The following is a 26,023-nucleotide window of genomic DNA, read 5'->3' as shown; positions in this document are numbered from 1 at the left end:
CAGCTGGAGCATGTTCTGAAATCATTTTGTAGCTTAAAAGCAATCATGTGGTCCTGTAAATGTGTCAGAAGACAGAACTAAAGCAGATTGTTCTTCTCTCGTTTAAACTCATAACCATGTTATGTGTTTGGCACAACAAATCCCACCCCTTTGAATACAGAAAAGAGCATATGCAGTGTAAAGAATTTGCACTGTCAAAAATACTGTTTTCTACATAATTTAATATGTTGTCCTTTCTACATTATTGTTTTACTCAACCCCCTTACCACACTCTTTTAGTATTAACCAGTTTATTCTAACAAGTTAATTTGTGCCTTGGCTATTGGTTAAAGGGGGAGGGAGATGAAGCGGGAGAGCGGGAGGAGAAGAGAGTGAGAGGGCGAGAGGGAGGGGGACAGAGAGACAAAATCCAGCGCCATGTATGAGAAATACCTTCATTATAAGTCAGAAAGCATAAGAAGCATGCTCAAGGATATTTCAGAAAAAAAGTCTGAGGTATTTCAAGGAGGAGAAACATTATTATCTCTTCTATTAACCTTTTACATAAGGATAATTAAAACATTTACCTTGAGGTGGTTCATTAGTAAATTTTATTGATGATTGCAGCAGATTAATAGGGAACTTGGGGTGGACTTCTGTGGTGATCCAAGTCCTGAAGCCCTCATGCACACTTTCAGTGACAGTAATGGTATCTAGTAACTCATCCATGAAGTCTAGACCCAAGTGACAGTTCTGAAGAAGTAACCACCCACCATCTTGCATGGACTGGCTTAGCAGACGCCTAGCATGGACCTCTTGCCCCTGGCCCATTGAGATAGCACGGCAAGGCGCATTCTGCGGAAAAAGAAACAAAACAAGATAAATAAATAAAAATTCAACTGAAAAGGTAAAAAAAATGAACTTCGAGATAGACTGTCAAATTATTCTCTTGAAAGCTCTGGTAGAACTTGATCAGACAGGAAGCAAAATCCTGCTTGCTACAGATCACAATGGCCTGTGTCTGTCACCATTGGCCAACAAGTAAAATAGGGACAATGCCACGTACTGCAGAGACTGAAAATAATAATTGCTGTACCACTACAAGTTATGCAAAGTAGGTGGTATACAAAGGAGAATTTAGAAATGTCACTGAGGAATCTTTAATTTGTGTTATACTATACCTTGGATTTGGCTAAGCGCTCAATATTCTCAGTAGGATCTGACCCCATTGACAGGAAACAAACCAGTGGGGTTCTGCAATCACTTTCAGCCCACATGCACTCCATGTCAAGGATAAAACCTTCAGCATACTTTATACCAAGAGATTCCGCTATGTAATGTCTAGCCTACAAAACAAACAGACAAAATTTCTAAAAATGCCTGTATGGTATTAAAGTCCATTAGAGAATGTGACATCAAATACATTTACCACTGCTATGCCTAGTAGATTTTAAAGCTTTTAATTAAAGGTAAACAAACTGCATCTGTACAATTCTGGACTATTTTAACAGTACTGAAGGATATACAATTTTGCTACCAATGACATTGGCCATAAGTAGTACGTGTTCTACATTTAACTTTCTAATGGTTCAACAAGATATCTGTAAGGACAACATATTACTCCGTGATCACACATGATGGATTTTAATGGCAGTAACTCAGGAAAGGATATGCAAATTAAATCATAGATAACAATACAATACCTGTGCGATGGTTCGATCAGGACACCAGCTCCGAATAAGAAGCAGTTTCCTAAAAGTATCCAACAGACTATCATATCCATCAGGTAATGAACACTCTTCAGGGGCTTCCTCATCAAACCAGATTTTCCATGATTTTTCATTTCTTGCCACTTGTCCCAACAGGTTATTAAAGGGAGGTAGATTGGACAATTGTACCAGATTGAGCCAGGTCATATCAAGTATCCATTTTTTTGGCTTTGGCTCTACAGAATTTAGGTCTAGTGTTGCACCGCCTGTTAGGAAGGAATCACAGTGATTTCACAAAGGTCTAGTTTTCAGGATAAATGTGCAAAATAAAATTCAATTTATGTTCATATTGAAATCATTCTGGATGACACACAAATGTATCAAGATGCATAAGGATTTAAATTATATTTACGATCGGTGTCACAGTTCCCAGAATTTCTTTTGTTTAACAAACATTCACTTTATTCTGATGGGTTTGACAAACAAAATGAAATATACATCAGTAATTTTCTGTGACAAAAAAGGGTGGGAATAAATGTTGTTGTTTTTCTGCATCAAACACCTTTCCTCAAAGCTTCTGTGTTGTTCTAATTACAAGAATCACCTTTAATCTCCAGAACAGCAATGGCAGTAGAAATATCAAAAAGCTGCACACAATTAGGCAAATGACTAAATCTTTCTTAGGAGTAGTCTATTCCAGAGTGAATGAGATATAAATACAATGTTTTGGGGCTATGGCCCTTTCGTTTAGCTAAGGATATAACCCCATTTTACAGTTTTAGATCTGTAAAGCAGCAGTGGAATCAGGTAGTTGATAGGTTAACAGGTTGCTGACATGGTTTGCCATATAGATGTCAGTTTTTTACTAATTCACTAATACACTGCCAACTTAATCTCTTTGCTTGAGACACGTCAAGAATTGGAGGACCAGGGGGTTATTTCTGGGGCAACACAAAACTTACAAAAACATTATCAATAATGCTCTTTAGTATCAATGTTGTTTTACATGTACTGAACCCACAGACCATAGGCATTTACCATATAAAACAAATATAACAACAAGCAATGAATTCATATTTGTACCTTTGATGAGTGTCTGGAATTCATTATGAGAAATTTTCTTAGCTTGCAAGTCTATCTTTAATGCCATAAGCAGAGTAAATAGAAATTTGTGGTCTTCATAAAGGCCTCGAGCTGTGTACTTAAACACCTCAAAGGTAAGATACTCAATGATGTTTGCAATTCTTTTGGATGTCAGTTGGGATTTTACAGATCTTTCCATTGACAAGTCAAAAATGCCCAGGAACTGACGGAGTGATGTCTGATACATTACGTTCACCAGACTCATTTCCACAATGAGGAAGTAGAGGATGCTGCCACGCGTGGCTACAGGGCGATACTCCTCACGAGCTGTATTAATCTTCACCTCTGTTTCTGCTGCAATTGTCAGCTTCTCACTGACCTTGATAAGAAAAACACATGCAGCACATTTATTATTCATATAAATGATTTTCAAGGGAGCTTTTTTGTCTCTTAAACTTGTAACAATCAACAGCAATATTTATTAACACTTTGGATATTTCGACCAGCGGTTAGGTGAGGTGCGTCAAATACATACAGCGGTGATTAGTACTGATTAATCCTAGAGAGCGGATTTAATTTCATTGAATTCACATGACTGACTACAACTGGTTTTAACAAAATCGATGCTCTGCTTTTTGAAGGTACAGGAAGCCTTGGGCACGGTATAGCTTATAGTTGGTCTATATAAGTGGATTTAAAATACTCTGGTATGAATCACAAATACAAAAGCTTTACTGCATTGCAAAATGAGAAATAAAAAATAGAGAAAGAAGAATCTGATTTAATTAACCTCTTCCTTCCGTTGACCAGGTGCGCTAGCAGCCCCCCCCCTGTGCATGTACTTTCTGTTTAAAGGAAAGGTATTTAACACCTTAGTAAGGCTGGGTTCACACTACTGTGTTTTCAGCCAATTACCATGCCAATCACCCAATAAACAACCTTTCAGAGCAATATCTCATTAGCATGCACAGTCAGACGATGAATGATAGTCGTTCCAAAGCACCGATCATCGTTTTTTCGGATTGTTCAGCAGAACTATAAATCTTGTTCAACTATGGTACGAAATGCTTCCAATCCTGCAGTGTGTATGCTCTCAGATTCATGCTCTCTATATAATTTAGAGAGTCATGATCTTTTCAGCCTACTGTTATGACAGTTGATCTGAGGGTAAATCTTTTAAAACATGTATAGTGTACACATGAATCGGCAACATGATATATATATTTTAGTCGTTAGTAAAATCGTTGCAGATAACACATTGGTCGGAAAATTCTGTAGTGTGTACCCAGCCTTAAATGGCAGTCTACAGAATGAGCCAAGTTTGTGACCAAATCAGTGCTAACTAGGTTACCAAATTTGTACCTTGACTCAATTTAGAAAACTATATTCATCATATCCAGGGGATATTGGTAGTTGGAAGGTATCAGTTTTGTCAATTAGCACATCGGTGTGAGAAGTCAGTTTCCTCTCAGGGACATCACAGAAGGGGTAGAGTTTGTACTTAAAAACCCACTGGGTTTATCAGCAAATTGTCAGATTCTTGGGACTCGGTTAAATTGAAATATATGCCTTGTCCCAAGCATACCGATTATATTATGTAAGAGTAGATTTCATTTTTCTTTATCGTGTAATTGTATTGCACTTTCACATTGTCCATGGTAACCATGTTAATGCCTGTGTGTGAACTGTTATTCTTTATAGCTAGCAAGGAACATAAGAGTATATCAATGTATACATTTGTGTAACAGTGTTTTGATCGTTTAACACTTTGAAGTGTGTAAACTGTTAACTAACAAGCAGCATTGTGTGTGTTAGCAGGTACATTTGTGTGACATTTTATTGGGGGTCCTATTGCTTTATTCAATAGGTGGTAGCAGATGATTATTGGGTATGGGTGTGATATTGCCGTTACGGGAGTAATTCAGCCAATCTGCTGTACCCTGTGTGAAAGGTGAGGGTAAGATTTAGTGCTGAAATCTGGTATAATCCCTTACAGTGAACATCCACGGATGATGGGAGTGTATTCGTGACACCAAGACACAGGTAAAGCTCTACATGTTGCAGACCCATGAATTTAAGGCTTATTACTTTATTTTTCTGTATGACAGCAGCTAAGGCTATGACAAAGCAAATGTGAAGTTTCTTTATATGTGTATTAGGATATATAGCCATAAGCAAATTAAAACAAATTTAAATAATAGCAATAATAATTGGGTAACTAAAACCATTCAAACTAAGAACTTCAGTCACACAGAAGACAAGGATGATTTAAGCTGAACAAGTCTTTAAACAGTGTGCTGGATAACAGTTTAATTTTCCTGGAACAATTTTATGTTAATGCAATTATTATGGCTGCATTTTTAAATTGCATCTAAGTCACTAATACAAAAAATTCTTTATCCTTTGTACTATGCATCGCCAAAATGATTCAGAACCATTAATAATGAAAGTCGTGGGACTAGTCAAGTGAAGCAAGTAAATGTAGAGAAGTTGACTTATATTGCACTCTGTGGTGCCAATACTTTGTATTCAAGGTAGATGTGGCATGTTTAACTTCAGACTATTATAAAATGTTAAATGGTTCTGGGGCATTTTGTTATAGCAAGTAATCTCATATCTGAAGGACTTATGCCTCTGATGTTCATGTAGAAATTCTGAGAGGTCTGTACTGCATTAAATAATATATCAGACTCTTCTAATTCATAACCAGTGTTATAATTAATGTCTTCATTCTCCAAGGAACTTCCAAACACACTGGGACCAAACAAGCTGTGTTTCTTTACAAATATAACATTTCTGAGCTATATTTTTCTGATGTTGTTAGCTTGTATTATCACTTTACACCAAACACATAAGTTAGGAAGAATTTATAAGTGACAGCATTTGCTGTACCTCCTCTGCTGTGTTTTTTGTTATCCTGAGGACTTCAATTAGAGACTCATCCTCTACAAGAGAGCCCTGAGTGCTGGTCAGACGAAATAGGAGATTGTCCTCGAGCTCCTGCATTTTCCTCTTGTTTGAAGTCACTTCTTCTATTAACTTGACCCTCTCAGCTTCCAGTTCCTACAGAAATAAGTGAAAGTAAATGGGTAATAATTATTGGAATAAGGCCAGTTTAAACAAAACTACACTTTCTAATATATAGTTTCCAACACTCCACGCATTTACTTTTCTGTATGCCAGTCTATCTATACATATATATATATATATATACACACAATTACAATGTAATGTATATAAGTCAGTGTAGGAATTCTTAAGAAACAAGGTACTTGACATTAGGTTGCGTGCGAAGGCATCAGTACCTCATATTTTGTGCTAGCTATATCCTTATTTATATAGAGCACAAAGACAACTGGCAACAACTATGTTGGTAATATGTGCTAATACCTTGCAATTTGTATTGTCAGTTTTTTACTTGCAAACATGAATATTGGTCACACACTGTTAACATCCTCCATGAAAAACACAGCATACCCCATTTTAGTATTTTATATGTAGACCCACAAAGTGAATGCTGTACACTAGAGAACTGTCCAAACGAAACCACTTTATTAAATTAGAAAAGGCAGTGTGATGCATAAAAAAAAACTTGCAATGTTTCCAATGATACTATGTCTGATGAATAAAAAAATATTACCCTTCCCATTTCAGCATCTCATAGACTTACCAGTTCTTACTTGCACATAAAGCCACAAAAGTAGAACATTAATAATTAATTGTTGTTTTTATTTTGCAGGAAAATGTTGCAACTAACTTTAAACTTGGTTCTTGATTGCCATTTCATGCATATATTCCATAATGCTTTGTGCTCTGCTTTATGCTGTATGCTCTCTCCCAAAGTGGCTTCCTTCTACAGATTTCCCAGCACTAGCAAAGCTGCGATGCTGCCCAGGAGAGATTATTGTGGGTTTGGCAGCTTGACTCAGAAGCCAAGTTAGGCTATTTGAGGAATGCTTTCTCGTGCAAACAGGGCTATACAACACCATATTTATATATGCATAGTGCACAAGGCATTATGCAATGTATAAACCAAATGGAAATCCAGAAGCTTCTGAGAGTTTATCTTTAAATCTGACCACATGCTTTATTTAATAAATAAAATAAATATATATTGCTTCACCTATATTTTGTTAGGTTAAAAAAATTCCATGCAAAAAATAGCTGCTAATCTTATATAAATAAAATAATGAAAGCCAAAGCTGCATCATATATAGAACTTATTGTTGAAACAAAAGCAATATGGATTGTATTGCCAGCAGCACTGAACATTGCTATGAAGAAATAAGTGGACAGATGGAACACCACGGTACACTTTGAACCTTTCCAATTGTTCCGTTACAGAGAAAGATCTTTATTGCACTGCAGAGGGACTGTGAAATGAGTGAAGGGAATAAATACTCAAAGAAAAAACTGTGCAAAGCTTTGCTAACATGTAAAATGTTATCAAGCAGTTGAAAACCAGATTTCTCAGCTCTTCAGTTACAGTGCACTCTGATAAAGAATACATCCAAAAAACACAGACTGCTCAAAATATCTTTTTATACAAATTAAATATTGGGTATAGAAAGGATTTCAATCTAGTTATATGTCTTAACGCACCATCTGATTCTTTCATTATTCACCCACAGAAAAGTTAATAGAAAATATAGAAGGAAGTATAAGGATAGTATAATTTATATTGGTTTAATTAGTGTGACAGAGCTCCCTACACAGTGGCAGAGCCATAAGGTGGCACTCAAATTGGTAACAAAAACAGAAATATGTTTATTTTCTTTTGTCTTGTGGAACTTTGAAATAATTGCAAATGCAAAAATACTTCTAACTGTGCAACTAATCGTGTACTTTACTTTCAGTTTCATGATGATGCCTTTAACAGAAACAGATTTTAATTTTACGGTGGATAGTTGATGTTTATATGGCCATTATTTTTTTTACATGATTCTGCATTTTTGTACTCGGAACTTGTTTTGTATTCATTTATTGAATAAAATGTACAAATGCAATCTGAAGCCCATTCTGTGAGATAAAACTAGTCTTTTAGGAGTTCTTTTATGCATTATTCCCTACACAGCTGTATGTCTATAACGCAAACAATACAAAGTACAATACCCAAATTGTTGCTACTATTTCCAGATTTTTTTTGTAATCCTATAGATGTCTATACATATATGTTCCTGCCACTGCGAGAGGAGCAAAATGAAGTAGATGCCTGTAGAAAACACATCACAAGGCTCATGGCTATTACCACAATGGGCAGAACCTGACAATACTACAACACTTATTGAATCCAAATAGTAGAGGGTAGCAAGTGAGACCTTCTTTTCAATATACAGTTTTTATATCCTTCCAATTGTGAAAGTGGTTTCAACTATGCAACTCAATCAATATTTATTTTGTTTTACAGTTTTTAAAGAAGTACTAAATCTGTATAAGACCTTCCCTCTGGTAAGATAACTGTATAGCCAGTCATATTTGTTATTGTGTGAAAATGATTATGCATCAAATTGCCCATACCTATGGATAACTAGCTTCAACAGTCAGAAATATCAGATTTATTTTCCACAATTTGATCCCAATAACCTTCCCTAATGCAGAGAGATTACCTACTACAGTGTGAATAAAAATATGTTTCCTTTTCTCACTTGTCCCACTGTAGTTTCCTATGGTAATAGTAAATATTTATGGTGTGTACTTGGAAATCACAGTACCCCTTACAGTACAGTACTGGGGTGGAGCAACTGTGAAATACATGCAACCAGTGACAAAACAGTGGTGTTCTACATAATGAATAAAGCAAGTTCAAAAGAAGATAAGGATTTTATTATTATTATTATTATTATTAATTATTATTATTAGTGATCCTTTAAGCCAATCTTTAACTTGTATTTTAATATTGAGATGTCTGATTCTTTTATCCTTCCAACATGAACAAAGCCTACAACAGTGGTGGACAGCTTACATCTCTCTGTTTGTTGCTGAACGTCAACATCTGAATGCAGGTTTCTTAGCCAGCAATATGCGCATCTAAACATCAAGGTGATGTTCAGCGTTATCTTGCACTCAATTGAATCTGCCCCCAAGTGACATATTTTTAATAACAGGAACAGGGAGTGTATAATATGATAGTATGCTATCTAATCTAGTAATAATAGTTTAATATGAATTATCGTCTATCATGCATTTAGAGAATAGACAAAGAGCATCTTCCAGTAACTCTTGAAACCCCATTCTTCTATTGCATGCTTTGCCTGTTTATTGCTCTGTACGCAGACTAGTAACATCCTCTTAATAGCGGACTAATTTTATAGTGTAACAATCGTAGGACCAGTATATACAATAAACTTGACAATTATAATCTGCTCTGAATTATTGGTTCTTTACGAAAAAGATGCATTTATGTTCCCTATGATCTTGGTGTATGACTGTGTTGCTTTTTTGTCTAATATATACATATAATATGATGTGATATGTACTTGCCTGCTTTTCCGTGAGAATAACACGTCCAAGCAGCTGATCTTCCAGCCCTTTCATGGTAACAGTGAAATCAATAACGGCAGTCTTCGCACTTATTTCAGGTGTGTAAGCTGGGTTCGCCAGTTTAGTTGTAATATAAAGAGTGAATCCTTTCATAACATCTACTTCTTTATCACCAACTTTTACCTAAGAGAAACAAAAACAAAAGTAAATAAATTAGCAATAGTAAGCATTACTGGTTTAATACCTAGCAATATATAGGTAGTAAGGATTAAACGCAACTTTACAGTTATTTGGTATAGTTGTATAAATATATATTTTTGAAATCAGAGGTTTTTTTAAAGCAATAAATGTGACATTAATAAAATAATGTCAAATTTAAAGTGCACAGTGAAAAACAACACAGTGCAAGCAGCAATTTTGTAGGCCGAGCCCGATATTCAGGGGAATGCTGTCTATGAAGTCACTATGAACCAGTTGGTATTGATGCACTGGTGCAGGCTGCACTTCAGAGAAATGCACAAAATGGCTGCCTCCAATGTATGTAGGTGACAAATGTAATCTAAGTGATGCAACTAAGCTCTAAATGACAATTTCAGGCACTAGGGAATTCTCAAGCAAGTTCCTATACTTAGGAGGGCCCCAAAGGATGGTCACCAGAAGGAAATGATGGGATGAGGGTCTACATTCCCAAGAATGTATTAAAACATTTAACCAAATATGTCTCTGTTGCAAACTATTTTGTATTTAGTGCCTATAACGTGAAAGCAATGTAACATATAGTATGTTATATAACGTAATATAAACTGTTGCTCAGCCTTTCCACCTAATAAAATTGCAGCTGTCTTACTTTGAAAGTAGATCCAGACTTGATGAAGTTTTTCTCCAGAACATTGTCAAGTGCTGGGTCAAGTTCCTCTCCAACATCTTCTATCATGAGAGGTCTTCCCAGAGAAAGGCTATCCTCCAAGTGAGTTCTGAAATATTTGTGATTCAGTGATGTCACCTGTATAGATATATTGCATAAAAGTTAGTAAATGCCAAATGTTTTGTTCTCAAATTGCTGAAATGTATACTTCATATTTTACTTTAATGCATAGGTTCTTTTCTTTACAATTTGCTCCTCAAGATTATTTGTGTGAATTGTTTGATATTTTATCAATTCCATTTTATGTATTCTAATAAGCATACAAATACCAAATAATTCAAAAGAAACATGCACATAAACAAAGTGCCCCATTCTGTGTATCTCGAAAGTCTTGCAAGCTGGTCAATATAAAGGTCAACAACCTGTGTCATTGATTAGTCTATACTGATGGAGTCTTTCATGGAATATTATTTTACTTATATGCAATTGCTCTGCTAATGTACGGTGTTATATAGCAATATAAAATGTTTGCAATTGCTATTCTGCAATAAAACAGACACTTTCGGTTGTTCTTTACTGTGTGTTGGAAACAAAAGATCGAAACATTCTGGGTCACAACTACCAAGCTGACTTAAATACACATGCAATCGCTACAACAGATTTAGATTTTTATTTTTCAATACTAAAAATAAACATTAATAGTACCATAATTATTGGCAGAATTAGCGTTCTATGCTTTTCATAAAAGTTTAAGCACTATGCAAAGTGTCTCGGAGTTTGTAAAATCATAGAACTAAGAAATGAAGTCTGATATATCCATAAAATCATTTAATAAAAATGAAATATAAAAAAAGATTACAAAAAATGCAACAGCAGTTGCACAGCCTAATCTAAAATTCAGAACTATACCTAATTCTTTATCGCATGTGACTAGATTTTATGTTCTGTAACAAAGAATAAGATAAATAAAATTATAATTGGTATTTCATGTTTATAGTTTCCCAACAGATTTATTAACAACATATGGGCCATCATTATTCAGTGTTAATTACCAAGCTGCAGGCACATCATTGGTAAGTGTAACATAAGTAGATTCTCAAAGACGTACAGGGAAGGAGGGAAGGATGGTTATTATCTTAAAAAAAATTCTGAGTACAAGAATCAAAGTAAAATATAAACCATGCAAGCAAAGAGAGCGTATGCTACAAGGTATGCCTTTCTCATTGGGGTTGGACTTTTAATGCTTAAGATTCCGTCAAAACTACTTTAAGCGCATAAAAGACTGCACTTCATCAACTTCTAATGCAGAGTCAAACATATTTTATCTGATGTGGGTTTCTGTGACATTTGCTGTATACAAAAGCAATGGAGTAGAAGGGATCATGGAACCAGACAAAAGGGGCAATAAATCAGAATTTGTGAATCTGTTTTTTTATTATAGTGGGATGAACAAGTTTCATGATTTTCAGGAATTTGTACAAAATCATACAAAAAATGCCTGCAGGCAGTGAGATAGTAAAGTAGATATAGAACAAAAATAACTCTGTTTATCCTACCTGTAACTCGTTGTTCTTCTCTTTATTTTTAATCCAGATTTTTCCCTGTCCCTGTGGGTCAATGAGGAGGGGGAAGCGCGATGCTTTGGTGACGATGATTCCATTCTGGATGGAGAGATCATCATTAGGAAGTCCTTGAAGGTTCCATTCACCAATTGTAGCATTGTCCACAAGCATAGAGATAAGGTTCAGATCCTAAACAGAAATTCAAATCTATGTAACACAGATGTTTATAGTGGAGATCATACACTTTAAACAATGCATTTTTGTTTGACTCTTAATATAGCTAGAAGTCAGATAATTGGATATAGTCATTTCAATTAATATCTAACAACTTGATTGTCTTTGTCCTAAATTATGCGTATAGCACGTTACGGCGTGGAGGAGCGTAATTAACCGCAACACGTGGCAAACACTTTTACACACATTCACACGAATATGCACATTTGTAATTAGCTCACATTAATAGTAGTTGCAACACCTAGTTATTTATATTGAAATGTAGCAGAATTTATGTTGAAATATTATAATGTTATGTACATGTTAGTGAGATCTAAGGTTCAGGTTACAGGAGAACATATCGTGTTTGGTATCATTCTAATCCCCTATTTATCCACAGTTGTCCAGTTCATTCGCTGAAAGGATTGCACATTGCGTATGCAAGTTATAGATGATAGGAAATAAACGATTAGAATGATATTGTCTGTGTAATGCTAAGAGACCAGTTTGAACCAGTTCTTGGCAGAAAAACTAAGTATGCATCTTCTGGAGAAGCCAAGACCACCCCTAGATGGCATCGTTTGATCTGGCCAATGACCTGCATTACACTGGACCTTACTGAAGCCTGGACCTATGGAAGCAAGCCACATCATCTTTTTTTATTTCACTGTATTCACTGACTGTATATAAGCAGGAGTTCTGGAATCAGTAGTCAGTCTACTTGGCCACAGCCTTCAAACCTTAATGACTGTACACTGGATCCAGAGCGCCTGCGATAAGTAACGGCTGTATTTAATTTATTCTCAATTGTTACTCTGCTACTTTTGGCTAATAAATCGAATTGTGCTTTGGAACCACATCACTGGAAGTAGACAATCATTATTGGATAGCAACTAGACGCTCATAACATAGGAAATGTTGCTTTTTTGTTATTGACATAATAAATGTACATCATATATATTTCCATTCAATTTTATTTAAAAATGTAAATCAACAAGTAAAGATGAAGATCATCTCCAATGAAAGGTCTAACCAATGGGAAATGCAGAGCAACTATTGGCAATTACAATATATGCAAATCATGGACATTCAATATAGATCTCATTAGTGATCAGGAAAATTATCTCTGGGAGCAGAAAATACAGATTTCAATATTTAACAGACTCATACCCATTAGCTACAAAGCTAAATCTTGTAGAATAATGTATTCTGCACCTAGGTGGGCTTGAGTGTGGCTACATGGATGCTGCTAATATATCTTGCAATAATGACAGGAGTTCCCCATCACACATGTGAAAATGTTATACAAACAATATCCTTAGTATTGGATTATTTTTATGGTGTCATTGAAGGCCTGCCTGTTTTATCATACTTTGAGAGGTAGTGGACTAAAATACTGCAGCAAGAACTCAATCTTTCAAGTCAGAACTTTCCTATTACAATGTAATTTTTTTGGTCCATAAACCTCAAATGTCATTTATTTGAGTCTTTGAACCATGACAGGTACTCTGTGCTTTTGCAACTAAGAAATATAGAACTGACAGAGAAAATTAATTAAAATGTCCCGCTTCTAGACAAAACTAACAGTGACACTTTCAATCACTTTTCTCCAATCAAAAATGACAAAGATGAAAGTCTGGGGAATGTTTATTATTCTTGGAGAATTTAAAATAAACTATCTTATACAGCCACATTTTTTATTTTATTTAACTGACTGAAAAAACAGAGTAGATCTGAAGAGGTCATTGTATCAAGATAAAGAATCATCAGCTACACTCCTAGATCACAGAAACTCAAATGCAGTCATTCGCTAACACTTTTCATGGAGTGCAGCTGCAAACACATAAATACACACTGTGCTATGAAAATCATACACTGCACAGGACATTAGATCATACTTGCCAACTCTCCTGGAATGTCCGGGAGACTCCCGCATTTCGCACAACTCTCACGGACTCCCGGGAGAGTGTGGCAATCTCCCGGATCTGCTCACTTCACTAGGAAGTTTTTAGGTCCAAAACGCCGCGATTCCCCGGGAATCCCCCTGCTGTTAAATGACACCTTTGCGTCATTACATCCCGGGGGCGGGTCCAAAATGACACAAATTTTAGAGCCCTGCCCCCATCACACCCACCTCCCCCGGCAGGCTCCCGGAAGCCAACTTTAGAAAGTTGGCAAGTATGCGTTAGATATTACACCCACCAATATATCATTAAAACAGGACTATGAACAGACATTATGAAATGCATGCAGAACACATGGGAAAGCCATACTTTTTCACAACGATTGTTGCACCTTTTCCTCTGACCTCCATATTCATATTTTAGGAATATTCATACACATTTAATTTATGGTATATATTTTCAATATATTGTAGACATTTCCTAAACTGCAAATGTCTACAAATCCAACTGCTCCTACAAAGATAAGCCAGTATAAGTGCAAGTGCAGAAATTGCACATTTCGCAATGCAAACAGCCCAGACATTTGTATACCCCTATATCTGTGTAATGTAGAACGGAAAATTTTATTTGTGAGTGACACATGCATCGTCACACTGATCTAAAAAGCTAAGCAATAGAATACCATAAAGTCTGGATCATTGCCCTGATGAAAGACAGGTCACTTTCCCAATTAGAGCTTTGTGGCAGATAGTAGCAGTTTTTTTTGTCCATAATTTATCTGTTACCTACACCATTCATTTTCCCATCCATCCTGGCAAATTTTCCAGTCCCTGCTACTGAAAAGAATTCTAGCATTCACATCGAAAAGGACAACTTTAGTCTCATCAAAACACAAGACTTTCTGTCCCATCTCTATAATATCTTCTAAATGATATTTTGCAAACTTTTTGTGTTCAAATATGGGGCATGTTATTGATTTTTTTCAGACAGTGTTTTTTCCTTGCAACCCTCCCATAAAAGCTCTTTTTGTGGAATGCCTTTAAGATTGCTAGCCAATGTGCATTATTCTTCGATTATGGCCAAAGACTTCCATAGCTCATTTAATGTCATGTTTACTGGGAAGCATGATCTAAGCAGTTTGGCTACTACTTCTGACCAATGGACTGCACTGTCTCATCTTATTTTTTTATCTCTTTCTTGGACAGTCTTTATCATGCTGTAACCCTGAGGAATGTTTATATTTTCCAATGACTCTATAGCAGGTGGTCAACTCATTTCCTAACATGCTGGTCTGGGCCAATACAAGAGACCACCCAATGTAAGTGGTGATTTAGTGTCTGTTTTCTTGAAATCCAATATTTATTCACAATCAGTTGGCTGCCTCTACACCAGCTTTAGAACTTAACTAAAGCACATTCTGGTAACTTTAGTTTTTTTTATTTTCTCCTATTATACAGCTTTTGCATGTCCTGATGCTAGGCGCAACAAAGCAGAAGACAATACATATATTGCCTATAACAACAATGGGTTAAAAGTTTTAAATTGTAAGAAAAGTTATTTTTAATATCATATTTATAACCAAAAATAAATTGCTATAAAACCTTATAAAATGTAATTTTTTACGATATACCTTCTCTGATAACTACTGCGCTACTGTCAGTAGACAACTGCAGTGTTTTAGGACCTCTCACTTCAATGAGCAGCTTTAAGTGTTGGTAGAGAACTACATAGCTAGTCTATTATTAATTAGGTTACTTATTTACTTATATATGTATGATAGTAAGAAATTAAACTGAACATTTTCCTCTTCTATGTTCTGCATTGTGTAGCTTGCATTCATTGCTTGCCTTGACGAAGAAACAGCTAATTATTTTCCTATTATGACAGATTGGTGATTGATAGACCTGTGTCTATCAGAGGGCAAAGGGATTTGTCCTGTTCAATAGTATGTAAGAGGAAGAATCAAGCAGCAATTGTCTCAATCCCACCTTTTGTCATTTGAAACCAATTATACAGCATCAAAATCATAATGTTGGATATTAAACAATCCTTGTGCAATCTAGCTAACAACAGGGTTCACTGAGTTTTGTAATGTATTTAATGAAAAATCTTTACTGAAAACTCATTATAATAAGTTCTGCAAAATGTTTCAATAGTCCCCATTGACACACACAAAAAGCCACCTTTCAATCTCAAATTGGGAGGCAACCACATACACCCTCAGCCCCTCAAGCTGCATTAAAGAGAAGAAGGGAACAACCCTATACATTTCTCAGGGGCTGGCTGGCAAATTTTATCTTGGGGAAGGGTAGGGGGGTAAATCTCAGTAGCTTATTAAGAACATTTGAAAAATAACAAAATACAGGTAGCCCAGGGACCTAGACCAAGGTAGCCCACTTTGGGACTGGCCGGGAGGGCACATGCCCCCATGCCCACTAAGCCCTTGAAATTTCTATATTTTTTAAATCAAATCAAAGTCCCTACTTCATGACACTGTAATAAGGCTCATTTACAAATGTACAAACCCGCAGCTCAGATGCCCTTGTCTACCATTTTATGGGTACATAAGTCCATGGATTTGAGGGCCAAGAGTGCAAACTTTTGGACCAATGCAGAAGCTGCAATGTCTAATGGGAGAAATTGACCAAACTGAGGGTATTCCTTGTGGAGTACCTACTGCAAACATTTTATGTGGGATGAGATCATTTAAATGAAATAAAGGGCGTGAATCAAGTGCATCTAGAGGATGATTGTCCATATTGTGGGATGGAACGCAGTTTTCTCTCTTTGCATTTCTAAGCACATTTCGACCAATGTCATAAAAACATTCAAGCAAATAAAAGTGACACATGTAATAAAAAGAGTCCCAATACCCTCTATCAGGTGTGCCCATAAAGCTAGGTGCAGATTGATTTAAGAAATGATCCAGTACCAATTAATGGAACCAATTAATTTGTTCAGTTATTGTGCCAAACAATTGAAGCGATTAGCAACATATGTTGGCACCATTTGAGCAGATCATATCCAGAAAACAGGCTTATATTTAAAGTCCTGGTTAAATAGGACACAGTGGATCGTCCATTAGATAAAAAAACTTGAAAAAACTCTGAACTACAAAGACCTATTTCAGATATGATAATTTCCTTACATTCCCTTTAAAAAATATTAAATTTTAATAATAATAACATGCAACAATAACATGTATAACCCAAGAGAAGCATGGGCAGTGTCAGACTGGCCCAGCGGGGTCCCGGGGGGATCCCCGATGGGCACCACAGCCCCACCCCCTCTCACTAGGGGACGGGGCTGGAATGCGATCACCAGGCCCCCCAGAAATGTAGATGTGTAGCAGCAGCCTGAGCTGCTCATTAATGCAGAGGATTTTACTGCTCATGTAGGCAGAGCCGTAACTAGGGTGGTGCTGGCGGTGCCGTCGCCCAGGGCGCAAGCCCAAGGGGGCGCAGCAGACGCCCGCTACCTTCCCCTCTGTGGCACAGACCATCAGCACATTAAAAAAAAAAACACGGCCGTGTTAATAAAGAAAAAAAAACAAACGAACAAAAAAAAACCAAAAAACAGTCACCTGATCTCGCGGCGGCTCCCGGCAGTCTCCTCGCTCCCACTGCATGTCGGGCGTGATGTCATCACTCCCAACGTCATTTTCAGGATTCGGCGAGGAGCGCTGCTCGGCATAAGCCGTTTCCTCAGAGGCAAGGAGCTACAGACGGAACATCTGTCAATATATCGTCTGGTCTATGCTGGCTACAAGGGCTTGATTAACAGCACAGCTTTGGACTCCTAAGTAAGGTACCCATTTATTGGCGCTATATCTGAACCAGGCATCGCTATTCCATCAGAGGTGATCTGTATGGGAAGCAGGACCGACTGTATTACTGACAGCCCTCACGACGCACATAGCTGCGCTTTTTTCTGGATGGGCTTTGACTTTAGGCAGATTGTCTGATACTAACAAGTTCATAACAACGTATTCGGCTGTGTTTCCATTCATCCGAGTCAGGTACACTGATTTATTCAACAGAGGTATCCATTTGGTCAATGTTCTTTCAGCCCCTTGTGGAAAATGCAGCCATGCACAATTATGTATTCTAATCGGCTGCAACATATTTGACACAGCAACAGAGGAGCTTTTATCTGTTTATACGTGGGCTGTGTTTATTCTCTGAAGACTGACATTGTTTATTATCCTACCAAGTCACCTAAGATCTGTATTGTGACTAATCATCTTTAGGAGACCCAATAGCTTGGGCAAGGAGTCTTGCAACTAAGGAGTTCTCTGATATTGTATGTTATTTTAAGTATTTTATGCTGAATGCTTTTTATATACTTTAAATGTACCTTGGGGATGTTTATGGCCATAATCGTTGTGTATGTTAATAAGTGCACATTTTTTGAATAAATACCACTTGTGTTATACCTAGTGCTTTATTTCCTTTTGTGATTGTATACATTTATATAGGTCTGCAGCCTATCTAGAGCTGCTGGTATACACTCTATCGGTCTAATTAGCGCCCAGCTGTATCTATTCAATAATTTATATTGTGTGGGCAAGCATTGTATTTGTAATGTATATATCATGCATTTACAAATGTGTAGCAGAATTCTTTCAGTAAAGTGCTAGCCACACCCCCACATTAGGTTGGCCACACCCACTTGGCAAATGTCACTCCCACTTCGATGTCTAGTTACGGCACTGCATGTAGGAACTCTTCACTGCCTCTGCAGCGGTCTGATTGGCTGACACAGTCGCTCAGGCAATCAGAGCACAGACATGCCCCCTACCCAAACTGCCATGGAGGTAGCACTGCAGGTACGTTTATGGGAGTGTTTGTATGAGAGTGAATGTGAGTCAGTTTGTGTGTATCAGAGTGTGTAGGAGACCTGCATTAGTGTGAGTCAGTGTGTGTGAGATCTGCATTAGTGTGTGTCAGTGTGTATGAGACCTGCATTAGTGTGTGCCAGTTTGTATGAGACCTGCATTAGTGTATGTCAGTGCGTATGAGACCTGCATTAGTGTGTATGAGACCCGCATTAGTGTGTATGAGACATGCATTGGTGTATGTCAGTGTAGGAGAAATGTATTTGTGTGGGTCGGACAGGCCCACCAGGGAAACCCGTGGAGGGCCACAATGCCAAATGGACCTGCCTCCTACGTTCTGGTTGATGGACAGGCTAGTCCTTTCCACAGGACCAGTCGCCCTATTGTTTTGCTGCCGCAGATTCTAATGATCCGGAATCTTGCCTCCTGTCCTCTTCTAGAGATCTCATTACATCTCGGCTCATCACGCACCAGCACACATGTGCAGGAGGGGAGAAAAGAGGTCAGAAGTCTCGGCTTGTGCAGTGCCGGATGAACGAAGGTAAGTGCAAACATAGAGAAGGCCAGTCGAAAACCTTCTTGCTTCATCACACAATAGAGATACGGCATCTACAAATGCATTAAAGTTTTGCAAGAGGGGGCTTTTTTGTTCCATGTGGTGTTGTGACAGGGGCTCATCTTTAGGAAAAGAGATATTACTACATGCTACATGATATGCTACAATATGGCACTAGTCAGGTCTTCTGTAGGCTGGCCCACTAGTCACACACTCAGGTGGCTGGCCACACCCCCTCTGGTGGGACCCTACCATTGCACCCCCTGCTGGGCCCTTCATGTCCCAGTCATACACTGAACATGTTCAGAAATCACACAAATCAAATTTTCTAAAGTCTATTCTAAAGTCAGCAGAAAGTACACAGAACAAAAAAAAAAAGCTAAACATTAGCTTTTGCTCAGGTTCTTATACAGCACATCAGTTTTGGATTATAGATACAGTTTTGCTCAAATACATTGTATTTTCCAAACACACTTTAAAATGCTACGTTTCACCAAGTAATAGTCATAGAATACTAGATCCTGTATGATTAATAGCAAAATCAATAAGTAATGAACGGAAGTGAGATCTTCTCTATTTCTGTGTGTAAGTAGAGAATAAGCTTCACAAAGGAAGTTCTGAAACTAAAAAAGTGTTTAGGAATATATCATACTTGACAACTTTTGAAAAATAATTTCAGGAGATCATGAACTGAACATCTGAGTGCACTGCTGACGGGGGTGTGCCTTGCTCTGCCCAAAGGGGTGTTTCCTGCTAGGTCTGTGGGCGTATCTAGTGCCACCCAAGTTATTTTCACCCATTTATCAAATTGCATATTATTGTACTATTTTATTCATTATTAATGCCCAAATACTTTTTTTTTACTTGTAACACCTAGCAGACTTGTGTGCTAGAGTAATTTATAATAGCTATCTATTTTTTATCTATTTTGTTCATGCCGTCAAACTATCACATAAGTTCAGTAGGGACAAAATCAGCAAATTTATCAATACTTGCTGCTGTCAACATTCTCAAGATCTCATTGGCTACAGCTACTTTTGCAGAAATTGGCTAACAACAGCAAACAATAGCTTATACAAAGATAGATACTATGTATAAGTAGAATATCAAACATCTCAAAATCTGTCAAGGTATAGGAACATATATATTTGTGAATTTTACTAGTAGCTAGTTTATACAAGGGAACTTTTAATAGCTGCCTGAAAAAAAGACAAGAAAATTGGTAAATACCAACATTCTTCTGATAGCCTGCCACAGTAATTTGCTAAAAAATATACCCCATTTTCATGGCTATGCTGCTTCAAATCTTTCATTACAATATATTTCTTCATCAGATTGTTTGTGATTTTACCTACAGTGACCTTGGCCACAGATATGACTCATGTGGAGGTTGTATGACAACTTATATTCCTCTCTATCATTTGTCAGTGACTATCTAGTAACCAAAAGACTTCTAACACTCCAGCATATGGAAGCAGAAGTTGTGAGTCAGACACAGTTGTTTTCTGACACACCCACAGATTAGAATTATGAATGCATTCTGAACAGTAAACCATTTTACTAACCAACATTTTAAAATAATGTTCAGACACTTCAGTGATGAGTAGGCACATTCTAAGCACATCATACCCAGTACTATCTGGAACTTTTTGCACTTATGAATCCAATCATGTTATGTTTAGTGAATTTGTATATAAATTTTTATTTCAATTGCATTTTAAAAACGTCACTAAATGTAAACTGAAAAAGGCCAACTAATAATAGTTGATGACAATTACTTTCAAGAATAAGAGCACTTGTATCATGAATTTGTTCAGCACTGAGAAATAGAAACATTTATCTTACAATCACAATGAAAGACAAGTATTTACATCCTGGAGTGTCCCTGGAAAAAAGGGATATGTGTCAATTCAGCATGTGAACTTCACTCCAGAATATAATAGGCAGAGGAAGAGGTCAATAAACATTTTAGAGGATAAACAGAAATAAAATAAAGAGATTTTTTATTTTGTAATGAAAAGGTCTATTTTTCTATTGTATTCTAAATGATGATTTGACTTGTATACCCTTTGTTTTTATGTGGGAAAGAAAGAAATATTATTGAACAAGGAGAAATACTAAAACAAAGTCTTTCACTTCTGCATGAACAGAGCCTGAAGCAGCAACATCCAGAGAAGAGGCCACATGAACAATGGCAGCAATATTAATTCCCCAGTGAACGGGAAGGGATAACAAAAAGACAGAAAAAGAACAGTAAAGCAATAATAACATATAAGGAAACGTAAAAAAAGTGTGCGGAATACAGACTATTACAAAATATATCCACACATTGAGCGTTCGCTTTCCACCCTATATTTATGTAATTTGGGAAAAGGAAAGGTAGTATTGTGCTGCAGACTGTTATATGAATAAACCCATACATTATTACATTGTTTTTCACACACATTTAAATGTATGACAGGGATTAGTGTGATCTCTGTATATCTGCGATGTGCTGTACATTAGAGCCAAGTTAACCACTGATAAACTGCACCAAGAAGTTATTTTGCACAATAAAACTTCGGCTTAGAGTACAAAATTATTTGTATATTTACTTCCATGATTAGTATGAAAATAAAAGTCCTGCAATTTGCCATTACAAGTCACGTTTGCAAACTAAGTCAAGATTGGAAAATGGAAATTGCAAAATAATAGATATCCTTTCAAATACTGCATTGCAATGAGATGAAAAAGGAGATTTTGAAAAACTAATTTGCATTATTTATGTTACAATGACAATAATACAACCATTACATTGCTGTTTACTTTTAACAGCTGTAAAGAAAAGCTCTCACAAGATAAAAGACTGCATACTGGACAATCCAAAAACTTCCTACAAAGGGTCACAAAGAACCTGAACAATGCACTTCTGCAACTCATAGCAGTGTTCTTCAGGTTTACAACCTTTCTATCTAAACAGCCATAATTACTTAATCTAAGTGATTTCTCCAAATGTTCTCATTTGAAGAAACATCATGGCTGCGTTGAAAATTAATTTTGGAATAAGATTTTACAATTGTCAAAAACAATCATTTAAATGTATTCAATGACTAATGTAACAGGCTGACCACACATATTACAATCTGGTGTTTCAGCTACATATGGAGGACCAGTTGCAGCATATTCATACAGTGTGATTAACCAGTGACTGCACACACATCAATGAGATTATGTATCAACCAGATTTTACATCCAACCCAATCAGACCTTGTTTTTCCTGAATTTGCGCCAAATTTACACAATTACCCCAACAGTGAAGCAAAATATAAAATCTTAGTATGTGTGATCACCGTATAACAAACAGTTTTATGTAAGAGCACTTTACAAATATCATGCTTACCTCACTGTACGGTATTCTGTTATGGTTCATCTCCTTCTTCCATAGCTGCAGCAGGAAAGTACGATATTCTTGGTTAAATGGGCCACTATAGGAAAGGAAGCCAGTGGCCAAAAGAACATCTCCCACTAGTCGAATGATTTGATTCTGAAAATTTTTGCTGCTTTCTGTCCATCGTACCTAGATGAATAGCAGTGAAATCATTTCACATATTTGTTTGTATGGTTTGTTTCATTTCTTGGAGAGATACTACATGCATTATATATATATATATATATATATATATATATATATATATATATTTATATATATATATATATATTTATATATATATGTTGTGAAATGAAGGTATAATTGTAGCAGCTGCATTTGCACTAATTTTCCAGATAACATTGTAGAGCTGATCTAAGAAAATGGAACTGCATCCAATAAAGCAAAGGCTTTTGTAAAGTGAAGCACACACACGTGCAGACTAGATTTGAGAAAGCAAATCATTTTTAATCCAAGTGGAAAATCTAGAGTTCACTTTGTGATTCTGGAATGTTTAAATGATCTGGCTGAGGTGTGGAAAATTACACTAAAGAAGCTGTTTCCAGTTTTACAGGTGGGTGCACAGCATTTGTCTCACTGCAAAAAGACTCAGACATAGGATGTAGTTGGGAGAATGCAGTTGTACTCTGGTGGAAAAGTAAGTTTGTAAGTTCACTTCCAGTAATGTAAAAACTTCAAACACAGAAAAGTGGCACATGTAGTACAATTAGTATCTTCACTCGTATGATCCTGTTTTTAGATAATTATGGCTAAACCAAGCAGTACCTTATAAAAAAAATGAAATTAAATGAATGAAGGGGTGGCTCTTAAGTGTTAATAAGTAAAATTTGTACATTTTCTACCTCGTACACTTTCCAGAGTATCCACAAACCTGCAAATATAGTTGCACCCCACATTCTCAGGAATGAGTACAAAGATTTGGAAGTAGGCTCACTTGTAAATAGGGAAGTAGTCTTGAGGGCAATATATATGTATTACAAGTGTCCAACAATGGCCCTTAATTTGTTTGTAGCACAATAACTACCATACTCAAGAAGATGAGGAGGCAGGAATAAATAGTTGGACGATCATACAAACGCTAACACTGCAAGTTAGTGTGGAGAACTGTATTTATGATTCTTACTTTTTCCCCTCCCAGCCCCTCAATCAGGGCCGTAGCATTGACCATTTTCCTCCGGCAAGCATCTGCATCATCCAGTAACATTTGTTTCTCCCTCATTGCTGCATCATACATGGCTTGCACATCATCCAGTTCTCTCTGCTTGGCATCTAGTTGGCTCTGTGCATTATTCAATTCCGCTTGGGCAACTGCAAGCCTGGCTCCTTGCAGCGCCAAGTTAGCCTAAGAAAGAGATATTATAATTAATTGGATGGTTTTGGAGATATTACAGTTATTCAGTCTCCTCTCTGTACAAAGAGCCCATAATCACCTAATACAACAAAGCATTTCATTTGTTGCTGCTCTATGCACCTCATGCCCAGTACCGTCTAGAACTTTATGTACAATCATATTATATTTACTGAACTTGTATATAAATTTGGCAATCGCAATTTAAACAAGAAAGCAGCAGGGCTTTTTAAGAGTGGTTAGAGTGACATAGTACAGGACAAAATACTTTTTTGATTGGTCTCAGAAATAGATACTGATCTTTCAAGGGTGCAACACTGAACTATGCTACTATATACAAACATTCCTTAAGTTATTATGCCATACTGCTACCTCAGTTAATAAAAAGTAAAATATTAGCCGTAGGCTTCACTGGCCCCTAGTGGTTAAATTATTTTTGTAAGTCTTTAAAATAAAGCAATTTGGGGAAGTCGATAATACAAGCAAACAAATTCCTTGTGATGTCATTAAATTGCCCTTTGTGTTATATTTCAGTTAGACAGTGAGCACATCAGAGTTGTCCGACCCCACAGGGCAGAACATCTTGAACGATTTATATACTTTAAAACATGAGCACTTATGTATGAATGAAGATGTGGGTAAATTAAGTGAAGTACAAGAACAATTCTTGTATTGCATTGTAAAGTTTTGCAGACAGCTCAATCTGCAAATTATTTCTTCCTCTACATTCACCAGTGCTGAAATTAAACACATTTATCATTTATTCCATGACAGAAGTCAATAGAAATTTGTTAGAAAGGATGATAGAAGCAAGTGACATTTTGTATCTTGGCATTAACCAGAATGAAACACAATGTGTAATACACATCAATAATCAATAAGGGCGCCTTCCCTAGCAGCCGAGGCAGTATTAGAGGAACAAAGATGTTGCTTAATAAAGGCAGAAATGCTTTTATGAGATACAACTGATGTTAATATATGAATACCTTCCTGTAAATAACCTCTGTATAAATTATCATACACTATCATGAGCTCTGTGCACACCTATGTGACTGCATGTGATTTGATTTACAACAGGATGAAAAACCGCATGGAAATTATAATGCATGACTTTTATAGAACCTTTTCTAATGTTGCAGTGGGTGTGCATGTGATTTATTAGGGCAATGTTAGATGGATTTTTGCATGGTTTCTTCCAAAAAATAGTATTTTTTTTAAGGAAGTACTGTGTGGACAAACCCCTAGTTAGCAATAAGTCCACATGCAATTTGAGCCTGACTACAGTGGTATGTCCTCTGTAAAGGGCATAGTCACTGCCTCTTTTCCCCATTTTGCATCCTTAAAAATGCAGACAAAAGCATACAATGCTGCAGAGGTCATTGACGACTGTGAGGCCCAGTGCAAGTGTAAAAGAATATACCTATAATATTTTCCATTATACCATTTTGTGGAAGAATAATGCCAGTTCTGATTGGTGAGACTGTCTATAAATTGAATCAGTTTAACTCCCAAACTACAGATCAAAGTTCTTTTACAAATGTTCATACACATTGATCTGATGAAGACACCCTTAGCCATAACAACTGTTTGCATAGAATATTGAATGTTCAAAAGATTGATACAGGACCTGCATTTATGGTCATACAATTTGTATAAGATACAAATGTAATTAACTATATAACAGCCTGATGTGACAGAAGCCAACAATGGAACGTGGGAGGTGACCTAATGCAATTTGTTTATGTCAATTGGGTACAGGGCCGGACTGGCCATCTGGCACTTCTGGCAAATGCCAGAAGGGCCGATGGGCCGGTCCGGTCCCTGGCAGTCGGTGCAAGGTGTACTGACAGCGTACACCATGCACTGACACAGCGTGCATTGACAGCCTGGTGGCTGGCTCCTCCCCAGGAACCAGCCACCAGATCACATGGGCAGCGCTGCGCGCTGCACTGTCGAGTCGGCCGGGTCTGAGGAGCGTGGAACAGAAAAAGAAAGAAGACAGAAACAGGAGGAGAAAAGAAGATGAAAAGGTAAGTAAAACGGTGGGGGGGGGGGGGGGA

At 36.9% G+C, this 26,023-nt stretch overlaps 1 protein-coding gene across 1 annotated transcript in view; it reads right to left on the bottom strand.

Annotated features, from left to right (window-relative positions):
- Positions 1-26,023, bottom strand: part of LOC142158677 (dynein axonemal heavy chain 5-like) — a 363,541-nt gene that overhangs the window by 90,853 nt on the left and 246,665 nt on the right. The window contains exons 60-69 of the mRNA XM_075212884.1: positions 23,739-23,957; positions 22,568-22,744; positions 11,673-11,867; positions 10,099-10,254; positions 9,252-9,434; positions 5,664-5,834; positions 2,772-3,150; positions 1,683-1,954; positions 1,161-1,325; positions 567-834 (exon numbers count right to left, since the gene is read on the bottom strand). Coding sequence (XP_075068985.1) covers positions 567-834; positions 1,161-1,325; positions 1,683-1,954; positions 2,772-3,150; positions 5,664-5,834; positions 9,252-9,434; positions 10,099-10,254; positions 11,673-11,867; positions 22,568-22,744; positions 23,739-23,957 — 2,185 coding nt within the window. The remainder of the gene's footprint in view (positions 1-566; positions 835-1,160; positions 1,326-1,682; positions 1,955-2,771; positions 3,151-5,663; positions 5,835-9,251; positions 9,435-10,098; positions 10,255-11,672; positions 11,868-22,567; positions 22,745-23,738; positions 23,958-26,023) is intronic.

Source organism: Mixophyes fleayi, chromosome 5, assembly GCF_038048845.1.
Source record: "Mixophyes fleayi isolate aMixFle1 chromosome 5, aMixFle1.hap1, whole genome shotgun sequence".
Classification (NCBI taxonomy): Eukaryota; Metazoa; Chordata; class Amphibia; order Anura; family Limnodynastidae; genus Mixophyes; species Mixophyes fleayi.
This window is presented reverse-complemented; position numbering and strand designations above follow the sequence as displayed.